The sequence below is a fragment of the Nerophis ophidion genome, linkage group LG28 (assembly GCF_033978795.1).
Source record: "Nerophis ophidion isolate RoL-2023_Sa linkage group LG28, RoL_Noph_v1.0, whole genome shotgun sequence".
In the NCBI taxonomy this organism is placed as follows: domain Eukaryota; kingdom Metazoa; phylum Chordata; class Actinopteri; order Syngnathiformes; family Syngnathidae; genus Nerophis; species Nerophis ophidion.
This window is the reverse complement of record NC_084638.1, coordinates 5,946,867-5,974,641: the sequence shown is the minus strand read 5'-3', so window position 1 is coordinate 5,974,641 and position 27,775 is coordinate 5,946,867. Positions and strand designations below refer to the sequence as shown.

General features: G+C 39.4%; 2 protein-coding genes across 5 annotated transcripts in view; both read left to right on the top strand.

Moving 5' to 3' along the window:
• Positions 1 to 18,743, top strand: part of sec24a (SEC24 homolog A, COPII coat complex component) — a 50,152-nt gene extending 31,409 nt beyond the window's left edge. For all 3 annotated transcript variants that reach the window (XM_061891384.1, XM_061891387.1, XM_061891385.1), the window contains 11 exons: positions 45 to 251; positions 1,497 to 1,620; positions 1,722 to 1,880; positions 4,056 to 4,229; positions 4,298 to 4,408; positions 4,474 to 4,649; positions 4,726 to 4,863; positions 4,927 to 5,031; positions 10,349 to 10,441; positions 13,726 to 13,829; positions 17,805 to 18,743. In XM_061891384.1, the coding sequence (XP_061747368.1) occupies positions 45 to 251; positions 1,497 to 1,620; positions 1,722 to 1,880; positions 4,056 to 4,229; positions 4,298 to 4,408; positions 4,474 to 4,649; positions 4,726 to 4,863; positions 4,927 to 5,031; positions 10,349 to 10,441; positions 13,726 to 13,829; positions 17,805 to 17,919 (1,506 nt within the window). In that variant the 3' untranslated portion in view covers positions 17,920 to 18,743. The remainder of the gene's footprint in view (positions 1 to 44; positions 252 to 1,496; positions 1,621 to 1,721; positions 1,881 to 4,055; positions 4,230 to 4,297; positions 4,409 to 4,473; positions 4,650 to 4,725; positions 4,864 to 4,926; positions 5,032 to 10,348; positions 10,442 to 13,725; positions 13,830 to 17,804) is intronic.
• Positions 18,744 to 18,875: 132 nt separating this feature from the next.
• On the top strand, positions 18,876 to 26,331 carry camlg (calcium modulating ligand). Of its 2 annotated transcripts, XR_009804870.1 has the most exons (5): positions 18,876 to 19,175; positions 19,413 to 19,837; positions 19,905 to 19,970; positions 25,642 to 25,895; positions 26,032 to 26,331. XR_009804870.1 is itself a non-coding variant. In XM_061891261.1 (4 exons), the coding sequence occupies exons 1-4, from the start codon at positions 19,034 to 19,036 to the stop codon at positions 25,843 to 25,845; spliced, it is 837 nt and encodes a 278-aa protein (XP_061747245.1). In that variant the 5' UTR covers positions 18,876 to 19,033; the 3' UTR covers positions 25,846 to 26,331. The 2 variants fall into 2 exon arrangements, 1 of the variants encoding a protein (XP_061747245.1); XM_061891261.1 differs by having other exon boundaries at positions 25,642 to 26,331.
• The last annotated feature ends 1,444 nt before the right edge of the window (positions 26,332 to 27,775 follow it).

Here is a 27,775-nt window from a genome sequence, read left to right as displayed (position 1 = left end):
AGTGTGAGTACATAGTTAAAACATTTGCTTAACTTGTCTTCCAGTTGGTGCAGGATCTCCTGAAGAGCTTGCCCACGTTATTTGAGAAGACCATGGAGACCCAGTCGGTGCTGGGCTCGGCCCTGCAGGCCGCCTTCAAGCTGGTGTCCCCCACCGGAGGCCGCATGTCCGTCTTTCAGACCCAGCTTCCCAACCTTGGAGTCGGGGCCCTGCAGTCCAGAGAGGACCCAAACCAAAGAGCATCAGCCAAGGTACGTGCTTGCGTGGTTTGTCTGCATGGCGGCGATTAAAACTGGGGTGTCCAAACTACAGCCTGGGGCCGTTTGTGTTCTGCCAGCATCTTTAGTCGGCCCCCTGACATGTCCACAGTTTGATTTGAAGTCTGACCTGCAGGATGTGTTAAATACGATTTTTACAACGTAGTTTGTTTATCACTGCAAATATGATGGCACCGTGTTTTGACAATCCTAATTTTGTTAAAAATATGAATACCTTGCTCATTTTGCCAAGCATATCTTGTTTAATGACACTACATCTGTGATACGGGAGCATTAAAAGCGGAGGAATGTCAGAAATTTGGAGAATTTTGTCCCAGCTCTGTAAGATTGTTAGATTCTACCTTGCTCGCTAGCTAACTAGTGTCAGACAAAGTTATGTGAAAAATAGATTTATCATTTAAGCCAGGCGAGCTACTTTTCAATTGACCGAGTCGAAGGAATCTACCTCATTCATATATATAATTTATATTTAATTATTTATGAAAGAGACGTTTTTGTTAACACGTTAAAGCTGTTTAATGATAACACAAGCATGTTTAACACATACAGATTTCTTTTGTTTCATGAAGACAAGAATATAAGTTGGTGTATTACCTGATTCTGATGACTTGCATTGTTTGGAATCAGACCGTAGTGCTGATAACGTCCACTTTTTCGAATGGAGGGGAAAAAAGTCCTCCTCTCTGTCCAATACCACATGAAAGTATTCGTTTTTGGCGTCTTATTTGTCCAGCTTCCATACTCGTTTTTATACATTTTGCAAGAAAGACATTGACGGCCAACTTCGTAGCTTGCTAACTTGTGCACGCTAGCTTTTTGAGACTCTTATTTTGTTAGCGCAGGCAGGATTAAGCAGGGCTTTTATTGTGAAGACAGCAACTGTGCAGTCTGTGTTTAGGGTTTTGACAGCAGGTACGGCGCGAGAGTGTTGAAATAAAAAGTGTTTCTCGCACTCCTCTCGGTCATGTTTTCTTAATAATGATCTGGCAGCAGCCAGCGTCATAAAGATTGATGATAACACATTTTTAGGTTTATTTTTTAATGCTTTGCAAATCATTGTATTCCGTTTATATTTACATCCAACACAATTTCCCAACTCATATGGAAAGGGGGTTTGTACAACATAAGATAAAAAAGCTGGTTAAACCCAGTAATTAGATCTTTAGACTTGTTTTATTTAACACATGATCTTTTCCTTGTGTTTTTTTTTTCCTTTAGGACATCCAGAATTTATCTCCAGCGACAGACTTTTATAAGAAGCTGGCTCTGGACTGCTCTGGCCAGCAGGTCGCTGTTGACCTGTTCCTGCTCAGCTCTCAGTATTGTGACCTGGCTTCTCTTGGTGAGTCCAGGAAGTGATGTGTCGCGCACTAATAGGTGTGAGGGTAGACCATGGGGTGTCATGAAGATGTTGTTTGGAATGTACTTCTCTCCTTCCTCCAGGCTGCATATCCAGGTACTCTGCAGGCACCGTCTACTATTTCCCATCTTACCACCACCAACACAACCCCGCTCAGGTGCTGCGCTTCCAAAAGGATCTGAAGAGATACTTGACAAGGAAGATCGGCTTTGAGGCCGTCATGAGGATCCGCTGCACCAAAGGTACGCTGGACACTTCTTGTGACAAAAAGGATTAATTAGGGGTGTCTTCATCCGATATTCATATCGGATACCAGTAAAAGAAACGTGTATCAGATTATATCAACTTGTGTGAAAATGTGCGATACAAGCAGTCCAGCAGTATGTTTACTTTTGTGCGATATCATGTGCGATACAAGCAATCCTGCAGCGTCTTTACTTGTGTGTGATATCCCGTGCGATATAAGCAGTCCTGCAGCGTGTTTACTCGTATGACATCATGTGCGATACAAGTAGTCCTGCAGTGTTTTTGTGTGTGTAATATGTGCCATACAAGCAGTCCTGCGCCGTTTTTACTTTGTGATACCATGTACGATACAAGCAGTCCTGCAGTGTGTTTTATGTGTATGACATCATGTGCAATACAAGCAGTACTGCAGTGTCTTTGTTTGTGTAATGTCATGTGCGATAGCAGCAATCCTGCAGCGTGTTTACTTGTGTGTGATATCCCGTGCAATACAATCAGTCATGCGGTGTGTTTGTGTGTGTAATGTCATGTGCGATACAAGCAGTCCTGCAGCTTGTTTTCTTGAGTGTAATATCCTGTGCGATAAAAGCAGTCCTGCAGCGTGTTTACTCATATGATATGTGCGATACAAGCAGTCCTGCAGTGTGTTTGATTGTGTGTGTAATATCATGTGCGATACAAGTAGTGCTGCGGCGTTTTTACCTCTGTGATACCATGTACGATATAAGCGGTCCTGCTGCGTGTTTACTTGGGTGTGTTATCATGTGCGATACAAGCAGACCTGCAGTGGGTTTATTTGTGCAAAGCTGGACAGACAGTTAACATCCAAATGTCCTCAAATAAGCGCACGTTTCTTTCTATTTTACTAGTCATTTACAAAAGGTAAACATGCTTGGCTATAGACTACTACCAGCTACATACCAGCTAAACACACATTAGCTTACAAGCTAGACATGCATTTAATAATCATTTAACTATAGAAGAGCACATTTGTCAATATAAACAATGTATTTATTTTTAATGTTATTATTTATGGAGTATATCGTGAATAAACCAGCCAATTGAGGGACAGCGGAGTTTATACTCCCAAGAGGCTCCTTCAGCTTCGTTCCTACAGTGTTCAGTTCAAGAACTCCTTCATTCCGCACTCCATCCAGCTCTATAATCACTCGCCATACAGCAATACATATCTGTCTATTACCTGACACCTGTCACATATACAGCTGTTACATATCCCGTAATATTGTACAGGGTTATTGTTGTATACTGTATATATGATATAGACACAATATATTATTATATATCTGTATACATATAATATACTATACATATGTTAATATTACGTACATATGTTATAATTTACATCGCTATATTTAGTCTATTTATACCTGCATTGTCATTTCAATCCTTAGACTTTCCTTCATTGTATCTGAGCTACTGTGTGGAACAATTTCCCTTGTGGATCAATAAAGTTTGTCTAAGTCTAAATTGAGAACAAGAAGTGAACACAAGTTTTAGCCACTGCTATGTAAAGGAAAAGGGGTAGGATTAAATAAGCTCTGCTTCATCCTACTCCTTTTGTTGACGAGAGGAACTGGAAATTACGATGCATCACGTCGTATGCATTAATGTTCAAAATCAACAACTCAACTCTAAAACAAGTATCAAATTATTATAGTTGCGTATTACTTATACAAAGTCTCCAAGGCATATTAAAAAGTGTCCAGTAACAAACGAGTCCGCATCATTCAACTTACTGCGTCATGAGCTTCACTTCATTAAGTGATGCTCACGTGCTTGGTGTTTTTATGTATTTTTATCTATTTATCTATGTTTTTTATGTGTTATTATAGACTTGTATCAAATTAGTTTTTGCTTACAATTTCATTGTACAGTGACAATAAAGATATATTCTATTCTACGAATATTGTGGCCCCCCCCAAAAAAAAATCACTCCACTTAAATTAATTTCGGACCTTCTTTGTTCTCTAAGTCATTTCATTTGAGCAAACAGGTTTTAACATTCCACACTACAAAATTATTCAAGTATATATGATTCCTGCTGATATCGTATTAGATTGAAATCTGTGTAGGCTCCAATATCGCTATGGTAATGGGAGTGAAAAAGGAGCTTTACTGAATGCATCAATGTGCATTGTCTCCCTCTCCAGGTCTGTCCATTCACACTTTCCACGGAAACTTTTTTGTACGCTCCACGGACCTGCTCTCGCTGCCCAATGTGAACCCGGACGCGGGCTTTGCCGTTCAAATGTCCATCGAGGAAAACCTGGACAACATGCAGACTGTTTCTTTCCAGGCGGCACTGCTGTACACCTCCAGCAAAGGTACAACTTCCGGTCCGTCTCTGCTGGCTTTTGCACCAACGTATGTGTGTGTGTGTGTGTCCCGGCAGGAGAAAGGAGAATCCGTGTGCACACTTTGTGTCTCCCAGTGGTCAACTCGTTGTCCGACATCTTCGCTGGTGCTGACGTTCAAGCCATGTGTGGCCTGCTGGCGTGCATGGGTGAGCGGTCCATTCTCATCCACCTTCTTGATTGGGTGTTAAGCGCTCATTTCCTCTTATTTTAGCCGTGGATCGCTCGGTGACGGCCAGCCTGAGCGACGCCAGGGACGCCATGACCAACGCCGTTATCGACTCGCTGACGGCGTACCGCCAGTCGGTGCTGACCATCCAGCAGCCCGGCCTACTGGCCCCGGCCTGTCTTCGCCTCTTCCCCCTTTACATCACGGCTCTGCTCAAGCAGGTCAGCTCCTCCGACGAGAACTCCCACGTTGAGCGAGCTGGAAACGTCACGCCTTTTGTTGCTTCACTCCTTCCAGAAAGCTTTCAGGACGGGGACCAGCACCAGACTGGACGACCGGGTCTTCGCCATGTGTCAGCTCAAGTACCAGCCGCTGGTCTACGCCATGTTGATGATCCACCCCGCTTTGTACCGCGTAGACGACCTGACCGACGAGGTGCGAAAGGCTGTCCCTTTTATTGTGTTTATTGAAGTCCTCACGTGATTCCTGTGTTCCCAGGGAGCTCTGAACGTCAGCGAGCGCACCGTCCCTCAGCCGAGAGTGCTGCAGCTCTCTGTGGAAAAGCTCAGCTGGGAGGGCGCGTTCCTCATGGATGCAGGAACGGTTGGTGAACTTCACACTCGTCACAAGGAAATATATGAATCTGTCTTGTTTTGTGTCTGATATTTAAAGGCCTACTGAAATGAGATTTTCTTATTCAAACGGGGATAGCAAGTTTATTCTATGTGTCATACTTTATCGTTTCGCGATATTGCCATATTTTTGCTGAAAGGATTTAGTCGAGAACATCAACAATAAAGTTCGCAACTTTTGGTCGCTAATAAAAAAGCCTTGCCTGTACCGGAAGTAGCAGATGATGTGCGCGTGACGTCACGGGTTGTGGAGCTCCTCACATCTGAACATTGTTTCCAATCATGGCCACCAGCAGCGAGAGCGATTCGGACCGAGAAAGCGACGATTTCCCCATTAATTTGAGCGAGGATGAAAGATTTGTGGATGAGGAAAGTTTACTTGGATAATTCTGGAAAATCCCTTATCTGCTTATTGTGTTACTAGTGTTTTAGTGAGATTATATGGTCGTACCTGTACAACCTGAAGGTCGGCCCCGCACCTTTCTTCAGCATCAGTGGCGATGCCCATCTCTGCCCTTCGCAAGGGACCCTCTTCGAAACACGATCTTTCGAAATGATTGCTGCATAATACACTGTACTTTGTGTGTGTGGTCCAATCCAACCGTGTTCGCTTGACATCTCTGTTCCATAGTAAAGCTTGACTGTCATCTTTCGGGCGGCATAGCTCGGTTGGTAGAGCGGCCGTGCCAGCAACTTGAGGGTTGCAGGTTCGATTCCCGCTTCCGCCATCCTAGTCACTGCCGTTGTGTCCTTGGGCAAGACACTTTACCCACCTGCTCCCAGTGCCACCCACACTGGTTTAAATGTAACTTAGATATTGGGTTTCACTATGTAAAGCGCTTTGAGTCACTAAAGAAAAGCGCTATATAAATATAATTCAGTTCAGTTCAGAATGTAAACAATCAAACACCGGCTGTGTTCGTGTTGCTAAAGGCGGCCGCAATACACCGCTTCCCACCTACAGCTTTCTTCTTTGACGTCTCCATTATTCATTGAACAAATTGCAAAAGATTCAGCAACACAGAGCTCCATAATACTGTGGAATTATGCGATGAAAACAGATGACTTACAGCTTGGAATGGTGCTGTAACAAAATGTCCTCTACAATACGTGTCATCATACCGCAACATTTTAGCATGATACTTCCGCGCGAAATTTAAAATTGCAATTTAGTAAACTAAACCGACCGTATTGGCATGTGTTGCAATGTTAATATTTCATCATTGATATATAAACTATCAGACTGCGTGGTGGGTAGTAGTGGGTTTCAGTAGGCCTTCTAACAGCTCATTTTTACAAGGGAAAAAAAAGCACTCAGATTCTTCGCAACGTTACGTACAAATTATGACAAATTTATATCACAGCACGTCTTTGCAATGGTTTCAATGGTGTGTTCAAGGTGTACACGAATTTTGGACTCGCGGTCACTCCCGTGGACTGCAGCTAATGATTCTTTACCTCGATGACGCCTTTTAAAGGCATACACTCACGTACTACGGTCTTTTGAAACATGTCACTGGTATACACACTCACTTACACTGTGACCTCATGAAACATCTTTCACTGGTATACATACTCACGTACCGTAATCTCATAAAAAGTATTTTACTGGTGTACACATTCACGTATACTGTCATCTCATGAAACATCTCTCATTGGTATAAGCACACACTTACATAGATAGATAGATAGATATGTCTTTAATATCATTGCACAAGTACAACAAAACTTTGTTTTAAGCACAAACCTAATCACAATTAGACAAACAAACAGTGTACAGGGTTACAGAACAAGAACGCTGATGGGTCACCATAAGGCGCTCCGTAAAAGATTGGAAAAAGGTAAACACTGGGGAAGGATGAGTAAAAAAAATACAATCTAGACTGGGCTCCTAAGGGGGCCCAGTCTGGAGTGGGAAAAAAACCTCCATAGCAAAGCACATATACATATTACAATGTACATGTCGAGATATCTAGCAACAGAGGGAAGGGATTTTTGGGTCATTATGGTAGGCCGCAGCTCTAGTTTCATGAGTTAACATACTGTTAACTCATGAAACATCTCTCAGTGGTGTACATACTCATGTACTGTAAGCTCATGAAACCTGAAACCACTCTCACTACTCACACGTGTGGTGATCTCTTGAAAGATCTCTCACTGGTATACACACGCATAAAATGTGATCTCAAGAAACATCTCTCACTGATACACAATCATGTATGGTGATCTCATTAAACATCCCTCAGAGGTGTACACACTCATGTACTGTGATCTCAAGAAACCTGAAACATCTGTCACTAGTACGGTATTTTTCGGAGTATAAGTCGCACCTGCCGAAAATGCATAATAAAGAAGGGGGAAAAAAATGTAAGTCGCACTGGAGTATAAGTCGCATTTTTTGGGGAAATGTATTTAAAAAAAATCCAAGACCAAGAATAGGCATTTGAAAGGCAATTTAAAATAAAGGATAGTGAACAACAGGCTGAATAAGTGTACGTTATATGACGCATAAATAACCAACTGAGAAGGTGCCTGGTATGTTAACGTAACATATTATGGTAAGAGTCATTCAAATAACATATAGAACATGCTATACGTTTACCAAACAATCTGTCACTCTTAATCGCTAAATCCCATGAAATCTTATACGTCTAGTCTCTTACGTGAATGAGCTAAATAATAATATTTGATATTTTAGGGTAATGTGTTAATTCCACACATAAGTCGCTCCTGAGTATAAGTCGCACTATGAAACTATGAAAAAAACTGCGACTTATAGTCCGAAAAATACGGTATACATAGTTACACACTCGCGTACCGTGATCTCATGAAACGTCGCTCACTGGTGTACACACTCACGTATACTGTCATCTCATGAAACATCTCTTACTGGTATACACACTCCTGTACCTCACTGGTATACCCAATTGGGATGGGATTCTTACAACAACTCGTCATTTAAATACACTCACATTCTTATGGTGACCACTGATCTCCATTCAGACGCAGTCTGGCAATATATGGATTAGAAGACAACCTGCGATGAGGTGGTGACTTGTCCAGGGTGTACCCCACTTTCCGCCAGATTATAGCGGAGATAGGCTCCAGCCACGCCCACCCACCTCCCCGCGCGACCCCAAAAGGGACAAGCAGTAGAAAATGGATGGATGGATGGATGAAATTAAACAAAGTAATGTTGATAAAGCTCGTGTTGATGCTGCATACAGTAAAGTTGTTCTAAATATAGTTTTTGTTCAAACTGATTCAAGGGGCTGACATTTGGAGATACATTTCTGTAAGAAGCACGAGTGATGAATGATGATGGCGGATTATTGGATCATCTTGGGGGCATCTTGGGTATTGTGGAGTGTCACGTGTATTAAATAATAAATAAAGTACTATCTATCTAATTAGAGGTGGGAATCTTTGGGCACCTCACGATTCCATTACGATTCAGGTTGATTGATTAAAAATCTATTATTGATGCATCTTTTTAGGGACCGAATGTCCCTTTGGGACAGAGGACCCTATTGAATGTATAGCATTTTATTCTTTTTTCTTTCTTTCTTTCTTTCATATTATTCCGCAGCTTCGAGCTGTAATTTGACCCCCTTAACATGCTTCCAAACTCACCAAATTTGACACACACATCAGGACTGGCGAACATTGTGATTTAATCAAAAAAACCTAACCCCAAAACTAAAAATTGCGCTCTAGCGCCCCCTAGGAAGAAAACACAGACAAAACTGCCTGTAACTACCAGTAGGAATGTCGTAGCGATATGAAACAAAAACCTATATGTAGGTCTCACTTAGACCTAGATTTCATACACTGACATCCTTCAGCAAAAATCAACAGGAAGTTTGAAATTCCCCCTTCAAAGCAAGAGTTTTGTAAAAACACTCACTTTTGCCTCTTTGAGCTGTAATTTCTATTTTGTTTCCATTTTTAACCCCATTATTTACTTTTTACTTTTTAAATTCGATCTCAATTCTGTACACTGCTGCTGGAATTTTAATTTTCCTGAGGGAACTCTCCTGTAGGAATCAAACTATTATTTATCCATCTATCCATCCATCCATCTATTTCACTAAAAAGTATGCATCACTTTTAAATAGAGATGTCCGAAATTATCGGCCGATAAATGCTTTCAAATGTAATATTGGAAATTATCGGTTTCCAAAAGTAAACTTAATGACTTTTTGAAACGCTTACAAAGACTTAGGGAAAAGTACAGAGCAATCAGATAATATCTACGGCTTTTCCCACACAGAAGCAAATGCAAGGCATACTTGGGCAACAGCCACTGAGGGTGGCTGTATTAACAACTTAAACACTGTCACAAATATGCGCCACACTGTGAACCCACACCAAACAAGAATGACAAACACATTTCGGGAAAACATCCGCACTGTAACACAACACAACAGAACAAATACCCAGAACTTCTTGCAGCACTAACTCTTCCGGGACGCTACAATATACACCCACCCTACCCGTCCCCCCTCAACCTCCTCATGCTCTCTCAGAGAGAGCATGTCCCAAATTCTAAGCTGCTGTAAATATGGCAGGGCATTTTTTTTTTTCCATAATTTGAGTTGATTTATTTTGAAAAACCTTGTTACATTGTTTAATGCATCCAGCCAGGCATCACAACACTATTAGGCATAATAATGTGTAAATTCCACGACTGTATATATCGGTATCGGTTGATATCGGAATCTGTAATTAAGATTTTTGTAATAATAAACAGTTGAAATAATTCTCATGACATTTTTTCAAAGTATGGAACAAAATAAAGGAGCTGGTCGGCTCTCTGGGTGAGGTCAGACACATTTTAGATGTGTCTATTACTTTGTTTACGTTAAAAAATTCATACAACTTTATTTATAAAGCACAAATAGAACATTATTGACGTTTACTAATTGATTTTACAATCGCCCCCGTTCGATTTGCCACGCATCTATGACGAAATTACCATGAATTGATTAACGTGGACCCCGACTTAAACAAGTTGAAAAACTTATTGGGGTGTTACCATTTAGTGGTCAATTGTACGGAATATGTACTGTACTGTGCAATCTACTAATAAAAGTATCAATCAATCAATCAATTTTTACTCCTCCTCTAACGAATGTACAGCCAAACAAATCAAGAACCGTGCTGAAGTCCGAACTGTGTATTTTGTCAACTGTCCCATCGCTAACTGTGATGATGAGAGTTAAAAATGAAATATGTGCTTTATTTTACACCTGCGCCTGAATATTTGTACGTCTCTGCTCCAAAAGGACATGTATCTGTTGATTGGACGCAACTGCAACCCCAACTTCCTCTGCCAAGTCCTGGGTGTTCCCAACTATGCCGCCGTGCCTGATAACCTGGTAAGACCACCAGCCCCCACAACACAACCACAACCACAGTGCTCTCCGAGCATCTTGGCTAATAATGCGAACAAAAATAATTCCATAGTATATTTGCTAATAATGCTAACAACGATCTTCTTCGAGCATTTTTGCTAATAATGCTAACAAAAATAATTCCACAGTATATTTGCTAAAATTGCAGACAACGATCTTCTTCTAGCATCTATGCTAATAATGCTAACAAAAATAAGTCCATAGTATATTTGCTAATAATGCCAACAAAAATAATTCCATAGTATATTTGCTAATATTGCTAACAAAAATAATTCCATATTATATTTGCTAATAATGCTAACAAAAATAGTTCCATAGTATATTTGCTAATATTGCTAACAAAAATAATTCCATAGTATATTTGCTAATAATGCTAACAAAAATATTTCCATAGTATATTTGCTAATAATGCTAACAAAAATAATTCCATAGTATATTTGCTAATAATGCTAACAACGATCTTCTAGCATATTTGCTAATAATGCTAACAAAAATAATTCCATAGTATATTTGCTTATATTGCTGACAGAAATAATTCCATAGTATATTTGCTAAAATTGCTAACAGAAATACTTCCATAGTATATTTGCTAATAATGCTCACAAAAACAATTCCATAGTATATTTGCTAATAATGCTAACAACGATCTTCTAGCATCTTTGCTAATAATGCTAACAAAAATAATTCCATAGTATATTTGCTAATAATGCATATAAAAATAATTCTATAGAATATTTGCTAAAGGTGCTAACAAAAATAATTCCATAGTATATTTACTAATAATGCTAACAACGATCTTCTTCTAGCATCTTTGCTAATAATGCTAACAAAAATAATTCCATAGTATATTTGCTAATAATGCTAATAAAAATAATTCCATAGTATATTTGCTAATAAAGCTAACAAAAATAATTCCGTAGTACATTTGCTAATAATGCTAACAAAAATCATTCCATATTATATTTGCTAATAATGCTAACAAAAATCTTCTTCTAGCGTCTTTGCTAATAATGCTAACAAAAATACTTCGATAGTATATTTGCTAATAATGCTAATAAAAATAATTCCATACTATATTTGCTAATAATGCTAACCAAAATAGTTCTGTAGTATATTTGCTAATAATGCTAACAAAAATAATTCAATAGTATATTTGCTAATAGTGCTAACGACCTCTAGCATCTTTGCTAATAATGCTAACAAAAGTAATTCTATAGTATATTTGCTAATAATGCAAACAAAAATATTTCCATAGTATATCTGCTAATAATGCTAACAAAAATATTCCATAGTATATTTGCTAATAATGCTAACAAAAATAATTCCATAGTATATTTGCTTATAATGCTACAACGATCTTTTAGCATCTTTGCTAATAATGCTAACAAAATAATTCCATAGTATATTTGCTAATAATGCTAATAAAAATAATTCCATAGTATATTTGCTAAGGGTGCTAACAAAAATAATTCCATAGTATATTTGCTAATAATGCTAACAACGATCTTCTTCTAGCATCTTTGGTAATAATGTTAGCAAAATTAATTCCATAGTATATTTGCTATTAATGCTAACAAAAATAATTCCATAGTGTATTTGCTTGTAATGCTAACAAAAATAATTCCGTAGTATATTTGCTAATAATGCTAACAAAAATAATTCCATAGTATATTTGCTAATAATGCTAACAACGATCTTCTAGCATCTTTGCTAATATTGCTAACAAAAATAATTCCATAGTATATTTGCTAATAATGCTAACAAAAATATTTCCATAGTATATTTGCTAATAATGCTAACAAAAATAATTCCATAGTATATTTGCTAATAAGGCTAACTAAAATAATTCCGTAGTGTAATTGTTAATAATGCTAACAAAAATAATTCCCTAGTATATTTGCTAATAATGCTAGCAAAAATATTTCCATAGTATATTTGCTAATAATGCTAACAAAAATATTTCCATAGTATATTTGCTAATAATACTAACAAAAATAATTCCATAGTATATTTGCTAATAATGCTAACAAAAATATTTTCACAGTATATTTGCTAATAATGCTAACAAAAATATTTCCATAGTATATTTGCTAATAATGCTAACAAAAATAATTCCATAGTATATTTGCTAATAAGGCAAACTAAAATAATTCCATAGTATAATTGCTAATAATGCTAACAAAAATAATTCCGTAGTATATTTGCTAATAATGCTTGCAAAAATAATTCCATAGTATATTTGCTATTAAGGCAAACTAAAATAATTCCGTAGTATAATTGCTAATAATGTTCACAAAAATAATTCCGTAGTATATTTGCTAATAATGCTAGCAAAAATAATTCCATAGTATATTTGCTAATAATACTAACAGAAATATTTCCATAGTATATTTGCTAATAATGCTAACAAAAATATTTCCATAGTATATTTGCTAATAATGCTAACAAAAATAATTCCATAGTATATTTGCTAATAATGCTAATGATTTTCTAGCATCTTTGCTAATATTACTAACAAAAGTAATTCCATAGTATATTTTAATAATTCTAACAACAATCTTCTCCGAGTAGCGTTGTTAATAATGTTAACAATCTTCTCCTAGCTTCTTTGCTTATAATGCTAACGACAATCTTCTCCGAGCAGCGTTGTTAATAATGCTAACAACAATCTTCTCCGAGTAGCATTGTTAATAATGCTAACAACAATCTTCTCTGAGTAGCTTTGTTACTAATGCTATCGACAATCTTCTCCTAGCTTCTTTGCTAATAATGCTAACAACAATCTTCTCCGAGTAGCGTTGTTAATAATGCTAACAACAATCTTCTCCGAGTAGCGTTGTTAATAATGCTAACAACATTCTTCTCCGAGTAGCGTTGTTAATAGTGCTACAACAATATTCTTCGAGTAGCGTTGTTAATAATGCTAACAACAATCTTCTCCGATTAGCGTTGTTAATAATGCAAACAACAATCTTCTCCGAGTAGCGTTGTTAATAATGCAAACAACAATCTTCTCCGAGTAGCGTTGTTAAGAATGCTAACAACAATCTTATCCTAGTATCCCTGCTAATAATGCTACCAACAATCTTCTCCTAGTATCTTTGCTAATATTGCTAACAACAATATTATCCTAGTATCTGTGCTAATAATGCTAACAACAATATTATCCAAGTATCTGTGCTAATAATGCTCACAACAATATTATCCTAGTATCTGTGCTAATAATGCTACCAACAATCTTCTCCTAGTATGTGCTGCCAGAGTTGGAAACTGCTGAGTCGCAGAGAACCCGAGCTTTCATTGGCTGGTTGAGGGATCAGAGACCCTTCTTTACCACCCTGCACGTCATCAGGTGAACACCGCAAAATAAAATGTTTCACCTGTGTAAAGTTGGCCCCTTTGTAATTGCAAATATTCAAATTACACTGCCATTCTTTTGTTCGGTGAACATTTGTATTCGTGCCGTTAAGTTTTTTAAGTGATTCTAAAATGCATTTTAGGACTAATGACGTCATCCAGCCCCACCCACCTTGTCAACGTCTTTCCAAATCAGAATCAGACATACTTTATTAATCCCCAAGGGGAAATTAAAATGTGTCCCGTATGTTTGTGCTGTAAACATTGTTTGTCTATTGTAGTGTTTGTTACCGTTTCCCTATGAGTTGGGAAATTGTGTTAGATGTAAATATAAACGGAATACAATGATTTGCAAATTATTCTCAATCCATATTCAGTTGAATATGCTACAAAGACAACATATTTGATGTTCAAACTGATAAACATTTTTTGGGGGGGCAAATAATCATTAACTTTAGAATTTGATGCCAGTAACATGTGACAAAGAAGGTGGCAATAAATAATGATAAAGTTGAGGAATACTCATCAAACACTTATTTGGAACATCCCACAGGCTATTTGGGAACAGGTGGGTGCCATGATTGGGTATAAAAACAGCTTCCCAAAAAATGCTCAGTCTTTAACAAGAAAGGATGGGGCGAGGTACACCCCTTTGTCCACAACTGCGTGAGCAAACAGTTTAAGAACAACGTTTCTCAAAGTGCAATTGCAATAAATTTAGGGATTTCAACATCTACGGTCCATAATATCATCAAAAGGTTCAGAGAATCTGGAGAAATCACTCCACGTAAGCGGCATGACCGAAATCCAACTTTGAATGACCGTGACCTTCGATTGCTCAGACAGCACTGTATCAAAAACCGACATCAATCTCTAAAGGATATCACCACATGGGCTCAGGAACACTTCAGAAAACTACTTTCACTAAATACAGTTGGTCGCTACATCTGTAAGTGCAAGTTAAAGCTCTACTATGCAAAGCGAAAGCCATTTATCAACAACATCAAAAAACGCCGCCGGCTTCTCTGGGCCTGAGATCATCTAAGATGGACTGATGCAAAGTAGAAAAGTGTTCTGTGGTCTGACGAGGTCACATTTCAAATTGTTTTTGGAAATATTCGACATCGTGTCATCCAGACCGAAGGGGTAGCGAACCATCCAGACTGCTATCGACGCAAAGTTCAAAAGCCAGCATCTGTGATGGTATGGGGGTGCATTAATGCCAAAGGCATCGGTAACTTACACATCTGTGAAGGCACCATTAATGCTGAAAGGTACATACAGGTTTTGGAACAACATATGCTGCCATAGGCGCCAGCGCCCCCCGCGACCCCTAAAGGGAATAAGCGGTAGAAAATGGATGGATATGCTGCCATCTAAGCGGCGTCTTTTTCACGGATGCCCTGCTTGTTTCAGCAAGACAATGCCAAGTCACATTCATCACGTGTTACAACAGCGGGGCTTCGTATAAAAAGAGTGCAGGTACTTTCCTGGCCCGCCTGCAGTCCAGACCTGTCTCCCATGGAAAATGTGTGGCGCATTATAAAGCGTGAAATACGACAGCGGAGACCCCGGACTGTTGAACGAATGAAGCTCTACATAAAACAAGAATGGGAAAGAATTCCACTTTCAAAACTTCAACAATTAGTTTCCTCAGTTCCCAAACGTTTATTGAGAGTTGTTAACCTACTCAGTGGCCTAGTGGTTACAGGTGCTGTTCATATTATTAGAATATCATGAAAAAGTTGATCTATTTCAGTAATTATATTCAGAACATGAAACTTAAACATATATCAATTCATTACACACATAGTGATATATTTGAAATGTTTATTTCTTTAAATTTTGATGATTAGTACTGACAATTACTGAAAATCCCAAATTCAGTATCTCAGAAAAATTGAATATTAGTTACAACTAGTACCAAAAAATATTTTTTAGAAATGTGGGCCAACTGAAAAGTATGAACATGGAAAGTTTCAGCATGTACGGCAATCAATACTTATTTGCAGCTCCTTTTGCCTGAATTGCTGCAGCAATACGGCGTGGCATGGAGTCCACCAGTCTGTTGCACTCCTCAGGTGTTATGAGAGCCCAGGTTGCTTTAATAGTGGCCTTCAGCTCTTCAGCATTGTTGGGTCTGGCATCTCGCATCTTCCGCTTCACAATAACCCATAGGTTTCCTATGGGGTTAAGGTCAGGTGAGTTTGCAGGCCAATCAAGAACAGGGATACCATGGTCCTTAAACCAGGTACCGGTAGATTTGGCACTGTGTGCAGGTGCCAAGTCATGTTGGAAAATGAAATCTTCACCTCCATAAAATTGGTCCGCGGCAGGCAGCATAAAGTGTTCTAAAACTTCCTGGTAGACTGCTGCAATGACCCTAGACCTCAGGAAACAGTCGACCAACACCAGCAGATGACATGGCACCCCAGACCATTACCGATTGTGGAAATTTGACACTGGACTTCAGGCGACATGGATTCTGTGCCTCTCCTGTCTTCCTCCAGACTCTGGGACCTTGATTTCCAAAGGAGATACAAAATGTACTTTCATCTGAAAACATAACTTTGGACCACTCAGCAGCAGTCCAGTCCTTTTTGTCTTGAGACCAGGCGAGACGCTTTTGACGTTGTCTCTTATTCAAGAGTGTCTTTACACAAGGAATGCGACAGCTGAAGCCCATATCTTGCATACGTCGGTGCGTGGTGGTTCTTGAAGCACTGACTCCAGCTGCAGTCCACTCTTTGTGGATCTCCCCCACATTTTTGAATCGGTTTTGTTTGACAATCCTCTCCAGAGCGCGGTTATCCCTCTTGCTTGTACGCTTTTTTTCTACCACATCTTTGTCTTCCCTTCGCCTCTCTATTAATGTGCTTGGACACAGAGCTCTGGGAACATCCAACCTCTTTGGCAATGACCTTTTGTGTCTTGCCCTCCTTTAAAGTATCAATGGTCATCTTTTGGACAGTTGTCAAGTCAGCAGTCTTCCCCACGATTGTGTGTCATACAGAATCAAAACGAGAGACCATTTAAAGGCTTTTCCAGGTGTTTTGAGTCAATTAGCTAATTAGAGTGTGGCACCAGGTGTCTTCAATGTCTGACCTTTTCACCATATTCTAATTTTCTGAGATGTTGAATTTAGGGTTTTCATTGGTTGTCAGCCATAATCATCTCCTTTTTGGCAAAAAAACACTTGAAATGTATCAGTCTGTTTGGAATGAATGTATACATTCTAAAAGTTTGACTTTCTAAATGGAATTAATGAAATAAATCAACTTTTTCATAATATCCTAATAATATGACCAGCACCTGTAGAGTGTCCGCCCTGAGATCGGTAGGTCGTGAGTTCAAATCCCGGCCGAGTCATACCAAAGACTATAAAAATGGGAGCCATTACCTCCCTGCTTGGCACTCAGCTTTAAGGGTTGGAATTGGGGGTTAAATCACCATAAATTATTCCAGGGCGCGGCCACTGCTGCTGCCCACTGCTCCCCTCACCTCCCAAGGGGTGATCAAGAGTGATGGGTCAAACGCAGAGAATAATTTCGCCACATCTAATATGTGTGTGACAATCATTGGTACTTTAACTTTAAAAGAAAAGGTGATGTAACACGGTGGTGAACATGCCCTTTCCCAACTACTTTGCCATGAAATTCTAAGTTAATTATTTGCAAAAAAAAAATTAAGTTTATGAGTTTGAACATCAAATATCTTTGTAGTGCATTCAACTGAATATGGGTTAAAAATGATTTGCAAATCATTGTATTCTGTTTATATTTACATCTAACACAATTTCCCAACTCGTATGGAAACGGGGTTTGTGGATGGATATTCCACTGTAGGTAGGCCGCAAATGTTTACAGCACAAAAAATGTCAGTGTTTGAATATTGGCAAACATAACTCCACACAGGTCATGTTTCACCAGTGACGATGTCTCTCGTTTACGCCGTTTGGCACACTTTGCAGGGACGAGAGCCAGATGAAAGTCCCTTTTATGCAGAACATGATCGAGGACCGGACCGAGTCGACCGTGGCCTACTACGAGTTCCTGCTCCACCTCCAGACGCAGGTCTCCAAATGATGCGACGACGCTCAAGTTCGGATGTGCATCAGTTAGTGTGTCTGTGTGTGCGTTTGTGTTTGTGTGCGCCAGAGGAAGTGGACAAAAAAGGTTATCGAGTCGCCGGGAGGCAGATTGCTACGGACACTTGGATTTGAGTTGGGGGGGGGCTAGAACAGATGAGTGATGTCAACTGTCGACAAAGACTCCTCGATGGAAATGTATGCGAGTGTTTCTGACTGTTATCAAGTGTCGTCCCAAGGATTTAAGCTCCATCGCTCTCGTCGAGGACACTAAGGTGTGCTTTTCTTTTGTCAGTCTTGACGTGAAGGAACAAATGTCCGAAAAGTCGCCCAATTTGTGAGAAGTCATCATATCTGTTGTTTAATTTATGATACTCCCAGTTTGATTAAATTCAATAATTGCCTTGTATTACGGGAACTCTACTTTTATTATCAAGCCTCTGTAGAAACGCAGACTATATGGAATATTTTAATATAACGGGAGATTTCTTTAACATAGACATAACAAAGCCATTTTAACAATCTTTTAATTATGCCTACTTGTATAGTGAAAATACTGCATAATAGAAAGGTGGAGAAATGCTAATAAGATTTAAGATGACTTGTCAAGGAAAATAAAATGTTTGGGACTTTTTCAAATACGTTGTCTTCGATGGGTAGCGAAAAAGAAGATGCAGTCGGACCAAATGAGATTTTTTTTAAGGTCTGATTTACTGCAACAGCTTGTAATTAATGTATTATAAAACAAAATATGCTTTGGTCCTTATGTCTTTCATAAAAAAAATGATGGAAATAAAAAAGATCCTGTTTATTCAAAAGGAGTATCTTTGGAAAAAGTGTAAAGTTTTTTTTATTATTATTATTTAAATGATAGAATAAAACGAATGTTTGACATTTACATGTTGAAAACAGACCGCTGCATTTGTTTTATTCGTTCCTCTGCGCATGCGCACGTAGAGGTCTTTGTGATGTCATCACACCGCGCCACCGTTCGATCTTTTTTGTTTTTGGTGATTATGTTTGGTCTGAAGCGTCGCTGCCTTTTAAAACAATTTGTCGGAGCGCAGTAGATGGTTTGGTTCTTTTTATAGTGTCCCAAAGTGTTTACGAAGATGGAGGCCAACGAGGAAAAGACGAGCTCCATGTCTGCGGCGCAAAGGCGAGCAGAAACACGCAGGAGGAAACTACTCGTCAATTCCGAGGACCGGATGAACAGAATCGTGGGATTTTCCAAGAATGAGTCCGAAAACAAGGGTAGGGTCAAATATAGTCACTAGTTTGAAGCGTAAAGCCAAAAGTCCATATAATTATATGTGGCATGTATGACGTCATGGTCGCTTGTAGTGTAGGGTCAAGCAGAGTCACGTGTTTGAAGCGCAAAGCCAAAAGTAAACATGTGTCATGTATGACGTCATAGTCAAGTGTTTGAAGCGCAAAGCCAAAAATACATATAAGCATATGTGTCATGTATGACGTCATGGTCGCCTGTAGGGTCACCCCGGCGCCCAGCAGAGCCCCGCTTCCATTTGGACCTGGACCGGACAGAGGCATGGTCACCTTCCCAGAGACCCTCCCCCTTCCTGTCGGAGTCTGGCAGCCCCCCAGACCGGAGGGACTCGCCCCTGCCGGACGTGGGCGGGGCCAGCCCGCAGCTGGACGACAACACCCGAGGCGTCCGACCGAGACCCAAGGGGGACCTGGCGTCGGCGGAACCCGGCGGCTCGCCACGCAGGGGCCTCCAGAAGTACTTGTCTCGTTTTGACGACGCCATGAAACTGAGGGGTCAGCTGGCCAGCGAGAAGCCGGTCCAGGATGCCGGGTCCGACTGCGAGGAGTTGGACCCTTTCAGGGTTTTCAGGCTAGTCTGCAGCGTCCTCCTTGCGGTTTTCGTCAGGGTGTTTGTCTGCAAGTATCTGGTAAGCCAACTTGGTACACGCGTTTGTTTTGGAACGACCATCTTGTCATGTCACTTTTGTTTTTCAGTCAATATTTGCTCCGTTCCTCACCCTGGAGCTGGCTTTTATGGGCCTGTTCAAGTACTTTCCCAAGGTGAGTACTTTCACTACACCCAATATATTGCAGATACATTAGTAAATATTAGTATACATTAGAAATGCGTGGTTTGCGCTCTAAACCGCGGCTCAGGCAGGTGACATGACAAAAAAATGGATTTTAAATAGATTCGGGCGGGTGGCGGTTGAACCATTTGGAAATATATGATATACATGGTTCAGAGATCGGTAACTTTTACCGTTGAAAGAGCCATAATGGACCTGTGTCACAAAGCAAAGAATACATTAGTTGACATAAACATTCTCAAGTATGTCTGCCGGCAGTCATCCAGTTAATAAGTATTAGGGCGTGCTATGAAGCCTTTGCCTTTGACACCTTCTAAAACATATACAATTTACTTGCAAGTCCAGCAATATGTTGTGTGACTTCCACTGTCACACGCACACGACTGCAAGGCATAATGGGTGATACAGAGTACACTAATGGTTGTGATATAAACAATTTTAACACTCTTACTAATATGCGCCACGCTGTGAAGCCACACAAACAAGAATGACAAAAACATTTCAGGAGAACGTCCTCCCAGTACCACAACATAAACGCAACACAACAAATACCCAGAATCCTTTGCATCCATGATACATCCTGAATATAATTTACACCCCCCCCCCCCATGAATGCAAAGGATTCTGGGTATTTGTTGTGTTACTGTGAGGATGTTCTCCCGAAATGTGTTTTGTCATTCTTGTTTGGTGTGGCTTCACAGTATGGCGCATATTAGTAAGAGTGTTGAAATAGTTTATAACACACATTTTAGTGTACTCTGTATCACCCAGTATGCCCTTCAATCATGCTGCATACAGCATGTTGGTGGACTGGCAAACGGTTCGTACATGTTGTTGAAGGTGTCAAAGACAATGGCTTCACAGCCCGCCCTTATTCCCGTTATCTGAATGATAACCATCAGATATTCGCGAGTACGTTAGCGGCTCCCATTGCCTTCTTTACCTTGTGACACGGGGCAAACTAGCTCTTTTAGTGGTAATGTTCGCCGACTCCGGATATATAACGACAGGCGGGTGGTTGCGGTTCTGATAAAATGTTGGTTCGGGTGGATGACGACTTTAGTGATGTGGTTGCGGGTGATATAATTGCCTATCCGCGCATCTCTAGTATACATATATATGCATACTAATAATATTTTTTATATATATCCATCCATCCATTTTTTACCACTTGTCGCTTTTTTGGGGTTGCGGGGAGTCGCTGGAGCCTATCTCATCTCCATTCGGGCGGAAGGCGGGGTACACCCTGGACAAGTTGCTACCTCATCGCAGGGCCAACACATATAGACAGACAACACTCACATTTACACACTAGGGCAGGGGTCGGCATCCCGCGGCTCTTTGGCCACTCTGATGTGGCTCAGGTGCATAATCGCCGACCCCCCCAATTATTTCGGGAGGTTTCCGGATTTTGGTGACTCTCCCGGACATCACCCGGGGCGAATAGTCTCCGATTTTCACTCGGACAACAATTTTGAGGGCGTGCTGTGTTGGCTTTAGTTTTAACATCCTCTGCGACATGTCATCGCGCCCGCTTTTACTCCATGCTATCTGCGTGCCGGCCGGACGCATGCATTTCGCTGCTTCTGTCATCACACGTACGAGATTGCAAGGCATACTTACTCAACAGCCACAGAGGTTACACTGAAGGTTGTGATATAAACAACTTTAACACTCTTAATAATATGCGCCACACTGTGAACCCACACCAAACAAGAATGACAAACACATTTCGAGAGAACATCCTCACAGTAATACAACAGAACACAACAAATACCCACAATCCCATGAAACCCTAACTCTTCCTGGCTATATTATACGCCCACCTCAACCGAGGCACGGGGTGGGGGGTCGTTTGGTGCTAGCAGGGGTGTATAATATAGCCAAGAAGAGTCAGGGTTGCATGGGATTGTGGGTATTTGTTTGGTTCTGTTTATGTTGTGTTATTGTGAGGATGTTCTCCCGAAATGTGTTTGTCATTCTTGTTTGGTGTGGGTTCACAGTGTGGCACATATTAGTAAGAGTGTTAAAGTTGTTTATATCACAACCTTCAGTGTAACCTGTTTGAATGTTGAACACCTATGCCTTGCAGTTGAGTTTGTACATGTTGTAGAAGATGTCAAAGTCGGTGGCTTCATATCTCGCCCTTATTTTTGTTATCTGGGTGACCATCAGCAGATAATCGCGAAAAGAGTTGCTTTGAGAATTCGGGATCCACCCGAAAAATTTGGGAGGGTTGACAAGCGTAATGCTGTCAAGCGGCATTCATATAAAAGTCTCGGGTCGCACTAACATTAAATTTTCTTATCAAGGTGCGGGCCGCGTGTCTAAGAAGTCTGGTATACACATAGCACAAAGCAAAGCAAAAAAACTCTTAATGCTGTGTTATTTCATTTTAAATTTCAAAAGAGTTTTGTGGCTCCCATTGTCTTCTTTATTTTGTGAAACAGGTCAAAATGGCTCTTTGAGTGATAAAGGTTGCCGACCCCTGCACTAGGGCAGATTTAGTGTTGCCAATCAACCAATCCCCAGGTGCATGTTTTTGAAGGTGGGAATACATATATAAATATATATATATATACATTAGTGATGTCCGATAATATCGGACTGCCGATATTATCGGCCGATAAATGCTTTAAAATGTAATATCGGAAATTATCGGTATCCGTTTCAAAAAGTAAAATGTATGACTTTTTGAAACGCCGCTGTACACAATGGTACACTAGGGAGAAGTACAGAGCGCCAATTAACCTTAAAGGCACTGTGTTTGCATACTTGGTCAACAGCCATACAGGTCACACTGAGGGTGGCCGTATAAACAACTTTAACACTGTTGCAAATATGCGCCACACAGTGAACCCACATCAAACAAGAATGATTAACACATTTCGGGAGATCATTCGCAGTGTAACCCAACATAAACACAACAAAACAAATACTCGTCCGGGACGCTACAATTCACCTGCCCCGCCCTGTCCACCTCAACCTCATCATGCTCTCTCAGCGAGAGCAAGTCCCAAATTCCAAGCTGCTGTTTTGAGGCATGTTAAAAAAAAATAATGCATTTTGTGACTTCAATAATAAATATGGCAGTGCCATGTTGGCATTTTTCCTTAACTTGAGATGATTTATTTTGGAAAACCTTGTTACATTGTTTAATGCATCCAGCGGGGCATCAAAACAAAATTAGGCATAATAATGTGTTAATTCCAAGACTATATATATCGGTATCGGTTGATATCGGAATCGGTAATTAACAGTTGGACAATATCGAAATATCTGATATTGGCAAAAAAGCCATTATCGGACATCTCCAATATAAATATATGAGTGTGTGTGTATGTATGTATATATATATATATATATATATATATATGTATGTATGTGTGTGTGTGTGCGTGTGTGCGTGTGTGCGTGTGCGTGTGTGTCTGTCTATACCGAATTTCCTTGAATGGCCGCCGGGCATGTAATATGCGCCTGTCTTGAATTGACTTGAAGTCGCTCCCCAAATTTATTAGCGCATGCTTACTTTTACCGCCGGGTCAGACTCGTGACGTAACGAGTGACGCATCCCCTGCCATCATTTTCAAAATGGCGGCGGAGTTTTCATTTGCTTTTACTGTGTGTAAACCAAGGGTCTTGTTCCACAGCCATACAGATCACATTAATGGTTGTGATATAAAACAATTTTAACACTCTTACTAATATGCGCCACACTCTGTGAACCCTAACCAAACACATTTCTGGAGAACATTGTCTCTGTAACACATTATAAACGCAACATAAGAATTACCCAGAATTACAATGCATCCATGACTCTTGGCTATATTATACACCCGCTAGCACCAACGAAGTCGCCCGCTGGCCCGTTCTAAAAATAGCTCTAATAGCAGCACTTACCAGTGAGCTGCCTCTATTTTTTAAATTTATTTATTTACTAGCAAGCTGGTCTCGCTTTGCTCGACATTTTTAATTCTAAGAGAGACAAAACTCAAATAGAATTTGAAAATCCAAGAAAATATTTAAAAGACTTTGTCTTCACTTGTTTAAATAAATGAATTTATTTTTTTACTTTGCTTCTTATAACTTTCAGAAAAACAATTTTAGAGAAAAAATTCAACATTAAAAAGGATTTTAGGATTTTTAAACACATATACCTTTTTACCTTTTAAATTCCTTCCTCTTCTTTCCTGACAATTTAAATCAATGTTCAAGTAATTTTTTTTATTTTTTTTATTGTAAATAATAATAAATACATTTTAATTTAATTCTTCATTTTAGCTTCTGTTTTTTTGACAAAAAATATTTGTGAAATATTTCTTCAAAATTATTAGGATGTAAATTCCCCAAAATTATTCTGGCGAATCTGTAGAATCAAATTTAAATCTTATTTCAAAGTCTTTTGAATTTCTTTTCAAATTTTTGTTCTGGAAAATCTAGAAGAAACAATGATTTGTCTTTGTTAGAAATATAGCGCGGTCCAATTTGTTATATATTCTAACAAAGTGCAGATTGGATTTTAACCTATTTAAAACATGTCATCAAAATTGTAAAATTAATCTTAATCAGGACAAATTACTAATGATTCTCCATAAATTATTTTATTTAATTTTTTCAAAAAGATTCAAATTAGCTAGTTTTTCAAATTTTTTTCGGTTGAATTTGGAATTTTAAATAGTCGAAACTGAAGATAAACTGTTTCAAAATTAAATGTTCATTTTTTTCGTGTTTTCTTCTCTTTCAAACCGTTCAATTAGGTGTTTTTTTCATCATTTATTCTCTACAAAACAACCTTCCTTAAAAGTAAAAAAAAATGTACGGCGGAATGACAGACAAAAATACCCATGTTTTTTATATATATATATATAGATTTATTTATTAAAGGTAAATTGAGCACATTTCTGGCAATTTATTTAAGTGTGTATCAAACTGGTAGCCCTTGGCATTAATCAGTACCCAAGAAGTAGCTCTTGGTTTCAAAAAGGTTGGTGACCCCTGCGTGAGAACGTATACTCGAATATCACGATATAGTAATTTTCTATATCACACAGAGACAAACCCGCGATGGGTAAATAAATAAATTTAAAAAATAGAGGCAGCTCACTGGTAAGTGCTGCCATTAGAGCTATTTTTAGAACGGGCCAGCGGGCGACTTCGTTGGTGCTAGCGGGTGTATAATATAGCCAAGAGTCATGGATGCATTGTAATTCTGGGTAATTCTTATGTTGCGTTTATAATGTGTTACAGAGACAATGTTCTCCAGAAATGTGTTTGGTTAGGGTTCACAGAGTGTGGGGCGGCATAGCTCGGTTGGTAGAGTGGCCGTGCCAGCAACTTGAGGGTTGCAGGTTCGATTCCCGCTTGTGCCATCCTAGTTACTGCCGTTGTGTCCTTGGGCAAGACACTTTACCCACCTGCTCCCAGTGCCACCCACACTGGTTTAAATGTAACTTAGATATTGGGTGTCACTATGGAAAGCGCTTTGAGTCACTTGAGAAAAGCGCTATATAAATATAGTTCACATATAGTTCACATATATTGTGTATATCGATATATCACCCAGCCCTACCTTGGACTAAATAACGTTGTTAAATCATATTATTATTATTATTAGTCTAATAAATGTTTGACTGTTGCTGCAGGTGGAGAAGAAGTCCCAGTCCAGCGTGCTCAGTGCCGCTTTGATGCTGTCGGGCATCCCGGGCGAGGTCATCAAGCGCTCCATGGACACGTACAGAAGGATGGGCGACGTCTTCGCCGACCTCTGCGTCTACTTCTTCACCTTCATCCTCTCCCACCAAGTGCTGCTGCTCGCAGGCTCGGAGACGCCATCGCCAGCTCAGTGACGCTTCTCGCCACCCGCCACGTTGCCTCCCGTCTCAGCAGCAAGACATGCGTGCGTAGATGGTTGTTCTTCCGCGTCTCCCCCAACCCGATTATCATGTCTCGACTATTAACATGCATACCTTTTTTTTGTGATTGTATTCATCTGGGCAGTGCTAATTGTGTACCATTCCTTTTCTTCTTCCAAGGTACACAGAGGGTCCACTTTCTGTAGTTCTTCACTTGGAAGGCGTGAAGACAGAAGAAGCATTGAGTTTTGCACACATTTGCTTGATAATGCAGTGTAACTGATGACGGGAATGTACCTTTAATACCGCCATACATGTTTATTATGTGCTCTCCTACATGCCTCTGCTCGTTAATTTATTATTGTGACAAACTTAGTTTCTCATGTGTTGCATTCATCCTGAATGACATTTCATGTTTACATGGAACTCTTTTCAGTACTTTATTATGTACGAACCAATAAATATTTGCGTGACGCGTTGTTTCGCCTTCTTAGTCATTTGTTATGGTTGTAAGTTTATTTAGAACGTGTATACAGTTAGAATATGATAGGTTGGATCCCTGGCGACCACCTGAAAGGCAGCCAAAAAATACGCTTCTCAGCTTCGGACTGTATGGGACGAAGAGGTACTCGGTTGTAATACACTTTTCCGCCACTTGTGGCAGTGATGACAATATAAAATGAACACAAGTCTGGAGCTGAAGTCCTCGAGAAGTTTTATAAGCGCAAAAATTAAGACTAAAGTGGTCAAGCTGTATTTTCCTTTTTTAACTTAAATTTATTGACCATACATTTATTATTATTTATTTAATGAACATTTATTTTTGCGGCAGTGATGATACCCTAAAACGAACAGAACAATTCTGGAGCTTAAGTCATCGAGAAGTTTCACAAGCGCAATAATTATGACTAAAGTGGTCAAGCTGTATTTTCCTTTTTTAACTTAAATTTATTGACCATACATTTATTATTAATTTAGTTCAACTTATTTATTAAATGAAAATTTATTTTTGTGGCAGTGATGACACTATAAAACAAAAACAAGTCTGGAGCTTGAGTCATTATTGGGGCGGCATAGCTCGGTCGGTAGAGTGGCCGTGCCAGCAACTTGAGGGTTGCAGGTCCGATTCCCGCATCCGCCATCCTAGTCACTGCCGTTGTGTCCTTGGGCAAGACACTTTACCCACCTGCTCCCAGTGCCACCCACACTGGTTTAAATGTAACTTAGATATTGGGTTACACTATGTAAAGCGCTTTGAGTCACTAGAGAAAAGCGCTATAAAAATATAATTCACTTCACTTCCTTGAGAAGTTTCATAAGCGCAAAAATTATGACTAAAGTGGTCAAGCTATATTTTCCTTTTTGAACTTAAATTTATTGACCATACATTTATTATTAATTTAGTTCCACCTATTTATTTAATGTAAATGTATTTTTGTGGCAGTGATGACACTATAAAACGAACACAAGAAGTCTGGAGCTGAAGTCCTCGAGAAGTTTATAAGCGCAAAAATTAAGACTAAAGTGGTCAACCTGTATTTTCCTTTTTTAACTTAAATTTATTGACCATAAGTTTATTATTAATTTAGTTCAACTTATTTATTTAATGAAAATGTATTTTTGTGGCAGTGATGACACTATAAAACGAAAACAAGTTTGGAGCTTAAGTCGTTGAGAAGTTTTATAAGCGCAAAAAGTATGGCTAAAGTGGTCAGGCTGTATTTTCCTTTTTTAACTTAAATGTAGTGTCCATCCATTTATTATTAATTTAGTTCAACTTATTTATTTAATGGAAATCTATTTTTGTGGTAGTGATGACACTATAAAATGAACACAAGTCTGGAGCTGAAGTTTTTGAGAAGTTTATAAGCGCAAAAATTAAGACTAAAGTGGTCAAGCTGTATTTTCTTTTTTTTAACTTAAA